The sequence below is a fragment of the Sus scrofa genome, chromosome 2 (assembly GCF_054392235.1).
Source record: "Sus scrofa isolate SSC_HxYL_T2T_F1_AM1 chromosome 2, Sscrofa_HxYL_maternal_Yorkshire_Landrace_v2.0, whole genome shotgun sequence".
NCBI lineage: Eukaryota > Metazoa > Chordata > Mammalia > Artiodactyla > Suidae > Sus > Sus scrofa.
In genome coordinates this window covers 59,991,749-60,008,488 of record NC_139384.1, presented here as the reverse complement: position 1 = coordinate 60,008,488, position 16,740 = coordinate 59,991,749, and the positions used below count along the sequence as shown (strand labels likewise).

Sequence of the window (16,740 nt, the reverse complement as noted above, 5' to 3'; positions counted from 1 at the left end):
ATTGTTAGTATATAGAAATGCAATTGATTTCTGTGTATTAATTTTGGAGGCTGCAACTTTGCCAAATTCACTGAATTCTAACTGCTTTAGGTGCTTTAGATCTTTAGGGTTTTTATCATGCCATCTGCAAACAGTGATAGTTTTGTTTATTTTCCAATTTGTATTCTTTTCATTTCCTTTTCTTCTCCGATTAATGTGGCTAGGACTTCCAAAACAATGTTGAAAATATTGCAAGTGGACATCCTTGTATTGCTGCTGATCTCAGTGGAGATGCTTTCAATTCTTCACCATTGGGAATAATCTTAGCTGTGGGTTTTGCATATACAGTTTTTATTATGTTGAGGTAGCTCCCCTCTATGCCAACTCTCTGGAGAATTTTTTTTTTTTTCCAGAAACGCTGTTGAATTTTGTTAAAACCCTTTCTTCTTATTGAGGTGATCATATGGTTTTTGTTCTTCAGTTAGTTGATATGGTATATCACACTGATAGATTTGCAGACACTGAAGAATCCTTGCATCCCTGGGATAAATCTCCCTTGATCATGGTGTATGATCCTTTTAATACATATTTGGATTCAGTTTGCTAGTATTTTGTTGAGCATTTTTGCATCTATGTTCATCAGTGATATTGGTGTATAATTTTCTTTGTGGCATCCTTGTCTGGTTTGGGTATCAGGGTGATGGTGGTCTCATAGAATGAGCTCGGAAGTGCTTCTTTCTCTGCTATTTTTTGAAAGAGTTTCTGAAGAATAGGTGTTAACTCTTCTCTGAATGTTAAATAGAATTTACCTGTGTAGCCTGGACTTTTGCTTTTTGGAAGGTTTTTAATCACATTTTCAATTTCAATACTTGTGACTGGTCTATTCATATTTTCAATTTCTTCCTGGTTCAGCCTTGAGAGATTGTACCTTTGTAAGAATCTGTCCATTTCTTCTAGATTGTCCATTTTATTGGCATATAGTTGCTTATATTAGTCTCTTATGATGCTTTGTATTTCTGTGGAGTCATTTGTAATATCTCCTTTATCATTTCTAATTTTATTGATTTGAGTCCTTTTCCTTGATGAATTTGGTTAAAGGTTTATCAATTTTGTTTATCTTTTCAAAGAACCAACTTTTGGTTTCATTGATCTTCTCCTTTGTTTTCTTTGTCTCTATTTCATTTATTTCTGCTCTAATCTTTATGATTTCTTTCCTTCTGCTAATTTTGGGTTTTTCTGTTCTTCCATCTCTAATTGTTTTAGGCGTAAGGTTAGGTTGTTTATTTGAGCTTTCTCGTCTTTCTTGAGCTAAGATTGTATTGCTGTAAACTTTCCTCTCAAAACTGCTTTTGCTGTGTCCCATAGGTTTTGGGTTGTTGTATCTCCTGCTTCCAGGTAGCTCTCAGGATGGTTTCCTGTGATTCAACGTCATCAGTTGATCCCATGGTCCTTCCCTTTGTCAGGGAGGTTCTAGGGACTGCTCTCTGTGGCTGGTGGGGGGGGGGAGGCACCTCTCTGTAATCACTCCCTTTGTTTTTCCAGTCTAGGGGACATTCTCTGCATCCCCAGGGGCAGGTGCTTTTCCCTAGCTGTTGCCAAAAGGCTTTCTCTGAGGTGAGGCTCTGCCTGCACCATTCTGGCAGTCCTTCCCCCTACAGGCTGAAGGTGGAATGCTCCCTGTAGCTGTTGCAGTATAAAAATGTGTGCCAGTGGGCTCCTCTCAGCTCCTTTGGCTAGGCATGCATCAAATGGTGCATCTGGTCCCCTGGTTGACTGTTGGCATGGATCACAGAACTTGTGCTTTTCCTGAGATCACTCTGCCAATCCTCCCGGCTCTTTGTGTTTCCCAGGCTGTGTGCATTGTTTCCAGGTTCACTTTGCCCCTTCACTAGGCCTTTTAGGGCTTTCCACCTGTACATTTGGCCTCTTGAAAATCCCAGGATCCTTTGTGTTGTTTCCAAGTTTGCTTTCTCCACCATCAAGATGCAGATTGCAGCTATTTGCCTGCCCACTATGCCTTCTGTAATTCCCAGGACCTTTTGAGCTATTTCTAAAATAACTTTACCAGTTCAGTGGGCTTTTCACAGCTCTCAACCTGCCCAGAAAGCCCTTTAAAGATTTCCAGGATCCTTTGCGATGCTTCCAAGATACTTTTCACCTCCCCTAGACAAATCACAGCTCTGCAACCACCCAGGAAGTCCCTCACAGATTCCCGGACATTCTGCGCTGTTTCCCAAATTACCCTCTCTACCCTAGGCAAACTGAGGCTCTGTGCCCACCTGGAAGGTCCTTGCAGAATCTCACCCCTCCATGCTGCTTCAGAAATAACTTTCTCTGCTCCCTTGGAAATCTGCAGGTCTCTGTCAGCTCAGGATGGCCCCTTGTAGAATTCTGGACAGTCTGCACTATTTCCAGAATCACCTTCTGTCCGCTAGGGCAGCTGCAGCTCTGCACTCACCTGAAAGGCTCCTTGAAGACTTCCAGGAGCTTTCCCTGTATCTGAGGTAACTTTCTCCACCTCAGTAGGGAGATCACAGCTCTGTGCTTGCTCCAGAGGACCCTTGCAGAATCCTGCCCCTCCATGCTGCTTCAGAAATAACTTTCTATGCTCCCTAGGAAATCTGCAGGTCTTTGTCAGCTCAGGAATCCCCCTGCAAAATTCTGAACTATCTGTGCTGTTTTCAAAATCATCTTCGGTCCCCTAGGGAAAATGGGGCTCTCCACCCACACAAGGGGCCATCTACAATCCCTGAGCCTTCTGTGCTATTATAGCAGTTCCTGTGGTGTTCCCTGCTGGCTGGGGCTGTGCAGACTGCATTATTCCCAAGTTCTCTCCATTTACTCAAAGGGTTCCTTCCACTAGCTCCACTTTCTCTGTAGTCTTAAGGCCTGTGGGCTGCTCTGCAACTGTTGCTAGGCAGTCACTGCTCAAGGGTGAACTGGAGCTGGGGTAGTTGGGGTCCTGCAATCTGAGAGTGCTTGTGGGGTGAGGGTATAGTGACGGATCCCGCCCTTCTCTCCAGCACACCCTAACAATGGCATGTAGCCTCCAATCCAGGCTGGGATTCCTCAGCTAACAACTTCAAAAGTGGTCATTTTAGACACCAGTCCCTCCAGGTTGTCTCTGTGCAATCCTAGTTTTCCCCCAGGTAGCCAGCCCCAGCTTTCTGTCCTATTCTGGCCTCTAAAGGTGGAATTTCAGTTCCTGGCCCCTATCCGCCACCACTTATGGTTGGGAAGTACAGGGCAATGACAGTGACTGTTTGTAGAGGACCATTTCCATTTTAACTGCTTTACTCCAAATGCTGTGTTCTCCAATTCTGCAAATTTCCTCCTCTGTCTTGGCTGGTCTCCTCACTGGTGTGGGGGACTTTTCATGGTACAGAGTTTTGTTTTTCCTCCTTTTCCAGCTCCCTCCCGGGGCATGGGTTTTTCCTTTTCTTTTTTTCTTCTTTCCTTTGTCCTACCCAGTTTCATGAAAATTTTCTTTCTCTATTGTAATCCTGGGTTCTTTTGTCAGCATTCAGCAAATTTTCTGGGCAATTAGTTCCTCATATAGATGGATTTTTGATGAATTTGTAGCTGAGCCTCATGTCCTACTCCTCTACTGTCATTTCTAACCCCCATTCATAGAGTTCTGAAGGCTGTTGTGAAGAAGAGCTGATTGTCCCAGGAAATTTCAGAGGGCAGCAGTAGGAGGCAGATAAAACCACAGCAGGCATGGCTGGGCTGGGGGTGGGGTCACCATTTGTCTCTCTCTTGTCAAAGCAGTGCTCAAGATTACCAGTGACCTAGTTTAGTTAACCAACAGAACAGACAGGAAAACCATGAAGGAATATTTTAAAAAGTACAGTGTGACAATACCCTACAAATCAGTGCCCTTTTGGATGGAGAGATTAAGGCCAAGGGAGAAAAGCAGCTTTCCCAGGACTATAGAGCCCACAGGCAGGTCCAAACCAGCATCTGGATGTTAGGTTCCTAGTCCAGGGCTCATCCTAGGACACATGACCTCTTCTTCAAATATGTGTACACATCAAAAGTTACTAGGCACCTTTTCTTGGTTACCAAGAATTTTCTTATTGTTTAACATTTCAAAATGACACAGGATATAATGTCAGGAACATTTATTAATAATTTACAATTAAAGTAACATATATTTAAATAAATGGCCTAGCTCATTGCTAATATCTGGACTGGTATCAAAGCCATATATGAAAACAACAACACTCTGTGTGTCATAAATAATGAAATGAACAGTCTGAAAGAGATCCAGAAGGCAGCAAAAGACAATAAGAGAACATGAGGAGAATGGGCAAAAATCTGAAATTATCCTATTACTCCTTGCCTTGAAATCTTTAATGATTCCAAAATGCTTCCAGGACAACTGCCTGGCATGCAGGTACTGATAAGTGAGAAGGCATGTCCAGTTCTCTGTCCCCATACTTCTCCACAGAGCCCACTTCAACAAAGGTATCTGTACGCCCTCCCAGCACTGGCTTGTGGTCCTACAGGCTACCATTGTTCTTACCTATTTACTTTTGAGGGCCTACCAGTTTAGTCATCCCTTCTTCCTAAGAAGTATCAGTTCTAGAATGTACATTCCTGGAGTGCAGACTAGTTCATTGCCATAGCTGATAATTCCTGACAATTATCCCAGGATACCCATATCTGTCATCTCTCCAAACAGACAGTTACCACACTGAAGCCAGGGGTAAATAATTCACTGAATCAGACATTTATTTGGGACTGAAGAACATTTGTTAAACATAATTCTTTTACACAGATTACGTATGTAAGAAATGATAATTTTTTTTCCTGATTAGGAAGGGAGATAGATGAATTAGGACGAACTTAAATACCTAGGAACAAAGTACATGGAAAAAAATGTACCATAATGGTGGAGTTACTGAAGATGAAATGTATCCTATAATTTCTAAAAAAAAAAAAAAAAAGAAAAAAAGAATATCTTCTCATAAAAAATAATGAGGGGAGTTCCCCTTGTGGCTCAAGAGGTTAAGAACCTAACTACTACCATGAAGATGTGGGTTCAATCCCTGGCCTCCCTCAGTGAGTTAAGGATCCAGTGTTGCTGCAAGCTGTAGTATAGGTCGAAGATGTGGCTCAGATCTGGTGTTGCTGTGGCTGTGGTACAGGTTGGCAGCTGCGACTCCAATTCAACTCCTAGACTGGGAACTTCCATACGCTGCAGATGCAGCCCTAAACAAAAACAAAAGAAAAAAAAAATAATGGAAAAGAATATGAAAAAGAATATATATGTATAGATGTATATATTTGTGCGTGTGTACATATATCTACATTATCTATGTGTGTGTGTGCAAATAGAAAACCGCAGAATCCTCTCTGCCCAAGAATTATTTCAAGAAAGTTCCGATAAAATGCCAGTGCAGATATACATGTGGAATTTGGTTCTACTAAGCAAATAGAGAAGGCAGAGATACAGAGACAAAAGCTCTGGGTTTCACTCATCTCCCCAGTCTAAGCGTCCACAGGGCTGTCTTTTCAGTAAATTCTTCTCTTCACAACAGCTGACTGGCTAAATTTTCTAGTAAATTAACTTGCTAATTGAACTGAATGAACTGCCTCCATTTTCCTTTTTAATTTTTGTGTTTTGCATTTATTGATTATAAAAATATCACATATAGTTGGCAGACGAAATGTCCAAATACAATCAAACAGAAGTTCAAAACTATGACCTAAAAACTTGCCATGAATCCACATTCTGTGTATCCTTTATTGGAAATAAAGATAACATCCAGTGCAAGTCTTCGTTCACTGCCTTTCCTGGTGCTAGGGCTGTTGCAGAGCTCTTATGATGCTGGCCCCCACAACCTGTTTGGAGCCTGATAAACCAGACCTGGGCCAACTGTTCATCTGATTAGCTCTTGGTGAAAGAGATAAGCAGGATAAAGAAACGCCAAATACTGGACAAGACAGAGAAGTAAAGATTAAAAAGTTATGAAGAAACTTTACATAAAACTAGAGTGTCCTCAGGGCAGAATCATGCCACTTGTTTTATCATTTCCAAATGTGTATCAAATACATGGTAGCCACAGACTTAGAAAAAAAAAAAAAAAAAGGAGCAATAGTTCTGAGGCAGGAAGAGTTAGCACATCTGACATTGGAAAAGACTCTGCCAAACCCTTCTGAGAGACTCTTGATTCCTCTTCCAGTCTCCTCCACCACGTGTCCTCCCACAGCAGATGGTGGATGGCCACAGTTACGCAGCAGATGGGGCCTAACTGCAGCTCACATGCCTGCTCTAGGGGCCCAGCACAGAGGGAGCTGGCATACTGTACTGAGCACTGCTGCCTGCTCCCTGGGGGAAATCATGGCGAATCTTCTCTCTAGCACCTCAAGTGCAGTTTAAGTCACCAAGACCCAGTCTCACATAATGACTTTAATAGCATCTGCAACAGAAACCACAGATGAACAGAGGGAGATTTTCTGGCATTTTCTTTTTCTCCAGAAATTTAACTCATTCCTACCCATGCTTGAGCTTCAAACACACAGCTCCGAATTCTTCTATAAATACGGAACTTGTGTTTTACTTCAAAAGGTTCTCCCTGCAGGGAAGGAGAGTGGGGCACTTATTAGTACAAAGCCCTGCCTCTCCAATGGGTGGGTCTTCCCAGACCAAATGCTCAGGGATCACCACTTCCTCTGCCCTGAAGCCAGCATCCTGATATTCAAAACCATGGCATCCACTGTTTCCAGCATGGATACCACAAGGCTCACTAAGACTTGATGATGACAGTCAGGACCAACCACACATACATGCTTTCATGGGGTAGAAATGGTGACCTTACTTGTCAGTGAGGAACCTTATTCTACTCATAGCTGTTGGTGCATTCATCCTGACCTCGCCCATCCTATCACTACTTTTAGTAGAAAGGCATATTGTACATAAGAGTTGAGACTGGTTATTTGAAACTGGAAGGGCCCTCTCATACTACATGGTCACTGTTAGAAAAGATAAAGTTTCTACATTTCCCATTAAAAAGCCATGTTCTTGCTTCAGCCTCAACACAAATGTGGGACACAGAAGAGCTCATCTCAGCCACAGACACTTTCGTTGGAGGGTGGGAAAGGATGGTGCCAGATTCTACCGAGTTGAGGTCTATAGGCACCCTCATCCACCCTCAGAACAGGCAAGATTGGCTTTATAGTTGAGACTTAAAGCAGACAATTACCTGCAGTACTCTGGAATCTATAAGCCTATCAGAAATGATTAGTAACCTGTAGAATTTGCTATTTGCAGCTAGAAAGGAGCTTTTCATTACTAAAAGTGATTAGTTATATCAGAAGGAAAAAAGTGACAAATCGTGTATATTTAAAATACTCCCTAGTAAAAGATGAATGCCTTTTTTCCCAAAAAGGAAAAGTTTAAAGGGGTCATAGACACACATAAAATAAAAATTAAAAACAGGTTTAAAAGTCTCTTGTATGCCTTGATGTAAGTGTGCAGTGCTGCCAATGAAATAGTCTCTTCAAAATGGAGACTGAATCTGAGGGAGCCTCTAGAGCAACGAACCATGCTACAAGAGTACCAGGGCAGAGAGCAGACAGCTCATCACCAGGAAACCCAAGTCCGAAAGAAGCAAACTACAAAAGTCTCAGCAGAGAAACAATTTAATTTTTTTTCATAAAATAAACTGCCAAGGAAAAACATGAGATGACAGAAGAAAGCTATGCACTAAAGGCACTTCACTGAATGTAACACATGGGCCTCATGAGGATACTTATCTGAACATGCAACATATATTCCTAAATGAGGTGAGGAGGAATCTAAGCACTGTCTTGATGTCTGATGATACCAAGGAATCTACTTATTACTTTTAAGGTGAGTACACTATTGCACTGATTTTTTTTAACAGTTCTTACCTTTAAAGCTACATTCTGAAACAGTTATGAATGCAACAATGCAATGTCTAGTTATTTGCTACATAATTATTAAAAATAAAAAAGAAAATCTAGAGATAAGATGATGGACTAGAAGGAGCTTGAGTTGACCTCCTCTCTTACAAGTACACCAAAATCAAAACTATCTGGCTGAACTATCAGTAAAACTATCAGTAAAAAGACTGGAACTTACCAAAAAAGATATTCGACATCCAAAGAAATAAAGAAGAAACCACAATGAGGCTGTAGGAGTGCCACACTTGTGATATAATCAAACCCCATATCACCCAGGTAGACGACCTACAAATTGGAAAATAGTTTTATAATATAAGTTCTCCTACAGCAGTGAGAGTTCTGAGCCTCAAGTTAGGATTCCCATCCTTGGGGTTTGGCACTAGGAATAAGAGCCATCAGAACATTTGGCATTTAAGGCCAGCAGAGTTTAACTGCAGGAGCTCCAAAGGACTAGGGGAAACAGATTCCACTTTTGCTGGAGGGTACAGAAATGGTCTCCTGTGCACTAGGCTCCGGGGCAAAAGCAGTGACTTCAAAGGATCCTGGGCCGGACCTATCTGCTGGTCTTGGAGGGTCCCCTAGGTAGGTGAGATGCAGCTGCGGCTCTCTCTGGGATCATAAGGGCTAGTGGCAACCATACTGGGGAGTGTTCATCTATGTGAACTCTTGCTGGAGGCAGACATCTTGATTAGGTCATCAGCATCAAAATCTGGCCCCACCCAATAGGCTCCAGTGCTGGGATGCCAAACCCATAGGATGGTAACACAGCCACATCCAACAGCAGACATACTGCCTAAAAATTTCTTGAGCACACAGCCACTTCTAGACATGCCCCTTGACACAGCCTTACCCACCAGAGGGCCAAAAGCCAGCCTCACCCACAAGGAGACAGACAACAAAAGCAAGAAAACTATGATTCTGCAGCCTGTGTAACCGAGTCTGCAAACACAGGTCAGAACCTACTTTGGTACCAGGTGGACCATGGCCCTTGGGTGACAAGAGGGGAGCAGGGAAGTGTATTGCTGAGACACATAGGAAAACCCCTGCAGCAAGCCATTTCTCCAAGGTTAACAAAACTAACCTACTACATATATAAAAATACAAATAGAAACTTAGACTCAATGAGGTTCGAAAGGAATATGTTCCAGGAAAATAAACAAGAAAAAAAAATACAGAACAACAACTAAGTGATACCCAAGAAGGAGTTCAGAGTAATTATCATAAAGATGATCCAAGGACTCAGGAAAAAGATGTAAGGACTCAGGAAAAGAATGGGTGCACAGAGCAAGAAGTTTTTTATTTTTATTTTTTATTTATTTATTTTTGCTCTTTAGGGCTGCACTCATGGCATATGGAGGTTCCCAGGCTAGGAGTCTAATTGAAGGTACAGCTGCTGGCCTACACCACAGCCACAGCAGTGCCGTATATGAGCCACATCTGTGACCTACACCACAGCTCATGGCAACGCCACATCCTTAATCCCCCAAGCGAGGCCAGGGATTGAATGCAAAACTTCATGGTTCCTAGTTGGATTCATTTCCACTGTGCCACGATGGGAACGCCAGGTTTTTTTTTTTTTTTTTTTTTAATAGAGTTAGAAAATACAAAGAACAACCGGAGCTGAATACGATAAATGAAATGATAAATAGACCAGAAGGAATCAATAGCAGAATAAATAAGGCAGAAGAAATGAATCAGTGAGCTAAAAGACAGAGTGATGGAAATCACCACCATGGGAAAGAATAAAATTAATAAAAAGAAATGAGGACAGTTTAAGAGACCTCTGGGACAATGTGAAACACACTAACATTTGCATTATAGGGGTACCAGAAGGATGAGAGAGAGAAAGGGCCTTATAAAATAAATGAAGCGAAGTAGATGAAAACTTCCCTAACATGGGAAATAAAACAGTCATCCAAGTCCAGGAAGTGCAGAGAATCCCATGCAGGATTAATCTAAGGAGGAACATGACAAAATGACCTAGTAATCAAAATGACAAAAATTCAAGACTAAGAGAAAATATTAAAATTAATAAGAGAAAAGCAACATATAACATGCAAGGAAATCCCCATACAACTACAAGCTGATTTTTCAGCAGAAACTGCAGGCCAGAAGAGAGGGGCATGATATACTAAAAGTGATAAAAGGAGAAAACCTACAACCAAGAATACCCTATCCACTAAGGCTTTTGTTCAGATTCGATTGAGAAATCAAAAGCTTTTACAGACAAGTAAAAGCTAAAAAAATTCAGAACCACCAATGCTAAGTTCCTTTAGCATTTAAAACAAATGCTAAAGGAACTTCTCTAAGAAAGAACAGGCTACAACTCGAAACAAAAAAAAATTAAAAAATGGGAAAGGTCACCAGTAAAGGCAACCATACAGTAAAGGTAGGAAATCACTCACACACAAACATGAAATCAAAACCAGTAATCATGAGGAGAGGTATAAAAGCAGGATAGGTAAAATGCATCTGAATGAAGAGATCAGCAACTTAAAACAATCATGATATACTGACAGCTATACCAAAACCTTATGGTTATGTAAATCAAAAATCTATAATAGATATACATTAAAAAAGGAATTCAGCTATCAAATCACAAAAGGAGAATGCGATAAAATAAAAACAGCCACAAAAACAAATCTAAAATAGCTAACAAAATGGCAATATTAACACATATGTTTGATAATTACCTTAAAAGTAAAGGGATTAAATGCTCCAACCAAAAGACACAGACTGGATGAAGGATACAAAAACTAGACCCATACATATGCTTCTTACAAGAGACAAACTTCAGTTCTAGGGACACATACAGACAGAAAGTGAGATGATAGTAGAAGATATTCCACGCAATTGGAAATCCTGGAGTAGCAATACTCATATCAGACAAAATAGGCTTTAAAATAAAGATGTTACAAGAGATAAATAAGGACTCTACACTATGCTCAAAGGATCAACCCAAGAAGATATAAAAAATATAACTATATATGCACCTAACATAGGAGCACTTCAATATACAAGGCAACTGCTAACAGCCATAAAAGGAGAAGTTGACAATAACATGATAATAGTGGGGGACTTTAAAACTCCACTTACAACAATGAACAGATCATCCAGGCAGAAAATCAACAAAGAAACACAGGCCTTAAATGATGCATTAGACCAGATGGACTTTTAATAGGTATTTATAGAATATTCCATCCAAAAGCAGCATAATCCATTCTTCCCAAGGCACACAGAACATTCTCTAGGACAGATCTCATTCTGGGGCGCAAACCAAGCCATGAAAATTTTAAGAAAACTGAAGTAAAAATCAAGCAGCTTTAATGACTACAACAATGTAACACAAGAAAGAAACGACCAAAAAAAACCCCATGGAGCCTAAACAATAAACTATTAAGCAATCAATGAATTATTGAAGAAATTAAAGAGGAAATAAAAAAAAATACCTAGAACAATGAAAACAAAACCAAAATGATCCAAAACCTTTGGGATGCAGCAAAACCAGGCCTAAGAGAGAAGTTTATAAAGATACAAGATCACCTCAGGAAATAAGAAAAATCTCAAATAAAAAATGTAATCTTCTTTCTAAACCAACAAGAGAAAGAACAAACATAAGCCAAAGTTAGGGGAAACCAGCTAAGATGGTGGAAGAGCAGGACGCGAGGCTCAGCTACCCCCACAAATACATGGAAAAGACACCTACGTGTGGAACAATTCACACAGAAAATTTGCTAAAAACTGAAAAATATATCAGGATTATGATAGAGCAAGAAAAACTTCATAAAATCAGATAGGACAAAAGAAAGAAGAAAGAAGAAAACAGAGAAAAAGAAGCGAGAGGGAGTAAGATAGGACCTGCTCTTTACCTGGAAATCTCACTCACCAGCGAGTAGATCAGCCAAAAAGAGATGAGGAACTCTAGACAAATGGTGCGAAGCAGTTAAAATGGAAACAATGCTGCACAATTGGTCACTGCTAGAGGCTACTGTAGGTGGGTGCCAGTAGGTGTTGGGAACTAAGACTCTGGTCTTAGAGATCAGACACAAAGAGGGAGCTGGGGATAGCTACGTGGGCAAAACCTGGGGTTGGCTGCATGGAAACAGCCTTGAGGGACTAGAGTATAGGTAGACCACAATGGAGAGCATCAAAGCTGAGGCAACCTAGTCAGGCTTAGAGGCTAGATGCCATTGCCTGGGGGTGCTAGAAGGAAGAGGCAGGATCTACTACTATAGCCTTGTTCCTTGCATGTGATGTATCAAGCTGTAGAACACTGCCTGCTTGTAGCTCAGGGAACCACTTGGCAGCAGCGGTTGCCTAACAATAGCTGGGTAACAGCCCCACCCTAGGGCTAAAGACTTCTTGGAGCAGGTGGACTAACCCTCTGGGAGAATAACACAAGCTCCCAGCTCCTGTCTATGGCCTCTGCAGTAATGCGCCTGAACTGCGCAGAAGAGCTACAGCGGCAATGCTCATTCCTTGAAAAAGCAGTAATCTGCACGACCAGGGAAAACACAGGATCTGGGATTCCATCCAGAGGCTCTGCAGGGGCTCGGGCTAGCAGCACCCGATCTGCACCAAAAAGAGCCAAGAAAGGGCTGAAGGTACATGCTCCCTGCTGGAACTGCAGATTGCCCGACTGGAGAAAAGCACAAACTACAGGACCCCTGCCAGTGGCTGGACTGGAGAAAAGAACAAGCTACAGGGACCCTGCCAGTGCCAAATCAGTGGCACTCATTCCACACCAAGAGAGCTGCAGGAGGCCAATTAATACACATTCCAATCTGCGGCAGCTACAGAGAGCTCTCCTACCAGCAGCCATGTGGGGGTAGAGACTGCCAGAGATACACATCTGTGGCTACAGAGAGAGACTTTTAGCAACAATTAGGGAGAAGCACCCTGACCCTAGGGCTTTAGAGAGAGATCCCTAGAGTGGCCAAGCAAGGGGAGTGCTTGTGGAAGAGGAGCACCTGCTCCTACAGCTCCAGAGAGAGGTCCCTAGAGCCTTCCCAGCAAAGGGAGGGGTGGCAAGAGAAACTGCTGACATTGTAAGCTTCAGGAAATAACCCCAAAGCTACTAGGTAGCAGGAGGGGTTGCAAGAGACACTGCTATATCCATGAGCTACAAAAACAATTCTTTGAATGGTGAAACACTGCCACCTGCCTCACAGAACCCATCCTTATGGGCCACCCAGCTCCAGGAGAAGTTTGATACTGCTGCTCTCAACATGAACTCTGGGTACATGTGAACTGCTACCACTCCCGAGAACTCCAGGACTGGGCACTTGATTTGGCATCTATATGCTAACCGGTCTATGGGACAATAAATAGACACTATGCTATGACAAAGAAACAAGACAGAAACACACAAAAACCACTAAATGATGAGGAGATGGGCAATTCACCTGAAAAAGAATTCAGAGTGATGATAGTAAAGATGACCCAAGATCTTGGAAAAAGAATGGAGACACAAATTGACAACTTGAAAGAGATGACTGACAAAGAGCTGGAGGATTTAAAAAGCAAGATGAAGAGCACAATAGCTGAAATGAAAAATGATCTAGAATGAACCAACAGCAGGCTAACAGAGGCAGAAGAACGAAGAAGTGACGTGGAAGACAGAGTGGTGGAAATCACTGCTACAGAAAAGGTTAAAGAAAAAAGAATTAAAAAAAAACCAAAAAACAACTGAGGAGAGTTTGAGAGACCCCTGGAACAACAATAAATGAACCAACATTTGCATCATATGGTTCCAGAGGAGAGAGAAAGGGCCAGAGAAAATATTTGAAGAGATTATAACCCAAAATTTCCCAAATATGGGAGAGAAAAAACTCACTCAAGTGGAAGAAGCACAGAGAATTCCATACAAAATAAGCCCAAGAAGAAACACAGCAAGAGGCATACTAATAAAACTGAAAAAAGAATTCAAAGAAAAAATATTAAGAGCCACAAATCAAATCAAATATAAGGAATCTTCTATTAGGACAACAGCTGATCTTTCAGAGGAAACTCTACAAGCCAGAAGGGAGTGGTAAATATATTTGAGGTGATGAAGAGGAGGAACCTAGAAACAAGAATAGCCTACCCAGCAAAGCTCTCATTCAGATTTGATGGAGAGATCAAGAGCTTTACAGATAAGTAGAAGCTAAGAGAATTCAGTACCTCCAAACCAGGTCTACATCAACGACTAAAGGAACATTAAGCAGAAAAGGAAAAGCACAATTAGAAACAAGACTATGACAAATGCAAAAGCTCACTGGTAAAGGCAAAGATAAAACAAAAGTAGGAAATCACCCATCGACAAATATATCTAAACTAGCAAGCATGAGAAGGCGAGAGAGCAACTGCAGAACACTGAAAATACATTTGAAATTAAGGGACCAGCAAGGAGAAACAAGTCTGCACACATATAGATGGACATATCAAAGTATAATGGGAACCACAAATCAAATAACTATAATGGTCACACACACAGAAAAGAAAAAGCAAGCCAAATATAACACTAGTAAGATGGTCAGCTAATCATAAGAAAAGACAACAAAAAGAGGAAGGGAAGAAAAAAGACCCAAAATAGCAATCCAAAAAAATTAAGTAAATGACAGTAAGTGCATACTTATCCATAATTACACTGAACTTGAATGCATTAAATGCTCCAACGAAAAGATAGAGTGGCTGGATGGATTCAAAAACAAGACCCATATACATGTTGCCTAGGGAGACCCACTTCAGATTTAAGGACACATTCAGACCTAAAGTGAAGGTATGGAAGAATATATTACATGCCAATGGAAATTACAGAAAAGCGGCAGTAGCAAAACTCCCATCAGACAAAACAGATTATAAAATAAAGAAGGTCACAAGAGACAAAGAAGGACATTAATAATGATTAAAGGATCAATCCAAGAAGCAGAAATAACAATTGTAAATATATATGCACCCAACATAGGAGCACCACATATATAAGGCAACTACTAACAGCCATAAAAGGAGAAATGGATAGTAAGACAATAATAGTGGGGACTTTAACACCCCACTTACAGCAATGGACAGATCATCCAGACAGGAAATCCAGGAGGAAACACAGGCCTTAAATGATACACTAGACCAAACAGACTTAGTGCTATAAGACTTTCGACCGCAAAGCAGCAGAATACACTTTCTTCTTTCTCAAGTGCACATGGAACACTCTCCAGGATAGGTCACATCTGGGGCCACAGATCAAGCCTCGGTAAATTTTTTAAAATTTGAAATTATTTCCACATTTTCTCTGACCACAACGCTATAAGACTAGAAATCAACCACAAGAACAACAACAACAAAAGAACAACAGCAAAAAAAGCACAAACTCGTGGAAACTAAACAATATGCTACTAAACAACCAATGGATCATTGAAGCAATCAAAGAGGAGATGAAAAGATACTTAGAAACAAATGACAATGAAGATACAATAATCCAAAACCCACAGGACATAGCAAAAGCAGTTCCGACAGGGAAGGTTATAGCAATACAATCTTATCTCGGGGAAAGAAGAAAAAACTCAAACAACCTAACCTCACACCTTAAACATCTAGAGAAGGAAGAACAGACAAGGCCCACCATTAGTAGAAGGAAAGAAATCACGATTAGAGCAGAAATTAATAACACAGAGACAAAACAATTGAAAAGATCGGGGAAAGCAAAAGTTGGCTCTTTGAAAGGGATCGATAAAAACTGAGAAACTTTTAGCCAGACGCATCAAGAAAAAACGGGAGAGGGTCCAAATCCATAAAATTAGAAATGAAAAAGAAGTAACAACTGGCACACAGAAATACAAGGGATCATGAGAGACTACTACCAGCAACTCCATGCCAATAAAATGGACAACGTGGAAGAAATGGACAGATTCTTACAATGGTACAACCTACCAAGACTGAACTAGGAAGAAACAGAAAACATGAATAGACCAATCACAAGTGCTGAAATTGAAAATGTGATTTAAAAACTTCCCAATAACAAGCTTGGGGTTAACAGATGCAGACTGTTGCCTTCGGGATGGATTAGCAATGGGGTCCTGCTATGTAGCACTGGGAACTCTGTATAGTCACTTATAATGGAACATGCAATGTGAGAAAAAAAGAATGTATACATATATGTGTAACTGGGTCACCATGCTGTACAGTAGGAAAAAAATAATAAAAAAAAAATAAAAACTTCCCAGTAACAAAAGTCCAGGAACTGATGGCTTCTCAGCTGAGTTCCACCCAACATTCAGAGCAGACTTAACACCTATGCTTCTGAAACTCTGCCAAAAAATTTCAGAGGAAGGAACACACCCAGTTTCATTCATCTTATCTCGGGAAAGAAGAAAAGCCACCATCACCCTGATACCAAAACCAAAGACACCACAAAAAAAAAAAAAAAAAAGGAAATTACAGGCCAGTATCATTGATAAACATGGATGCAAAAGCCCTCAACAAATTATCAGCAAACTGCATACAAATATACATTAAAAAAGATCATTCGGAGTTCCTGTTGTGGCTCAGTGGTTAATGAATCTGACTAGGAACCATGAGGTAATGGGTTCGATTCCTGACCTCGCTCAGTGGGTTAAGGATCCGGCATTGCCATGAGCTGTGTAGGCCAGAGATGCGGCTTGGATCCCGCGTTGCTGTGGTGCTGGCGTAGGCCGGTGGCTACAGCTCCGATTAGACCCCTATCCTGGGAGCCTCCATATGCCGTGGGTGCGGACCTAGAAAGACAAAAAAAAAAAAAAAAAAAAAAAAAGATGATCAAGTAGGGTTTATCCCAGGGATGCAAGGATTCTTCAACATCTACCAAACTATCAA

At 41.1% G+C, this 16,740-nt stretch overlaps 1 protein-coding gene across 7 annotated transcripts in view; it reads right to left on the bottom strand.

Annotated features, from left to right (window-relative positions):
- SNAP47 (synaptosome associated protein 47) overlaps positions 1 to 16,740 on the bottom strand; it is a 110,228-nt gene that overhangs the window by 16,878 nt on the left and 76,610 nt on the right. Inside the window, exon 5 of one of the 7 annotated variants that reach the window (XM_085012082.1) lies at positions 8,093 to 8,199. The exons of the other annotated variants lie outside the window; for them this stretch is intronic. Within the exon in view, the coding sequence (XP_084868208.1) occupies positions 8,093 to 8,199 (107 nt within the window). The remainder of the gene's footprint in view (positions 1 to 8,092; positions 8,200 to 16,740) is intronic. 7 annotated transcript variants of the gene reach the window in all.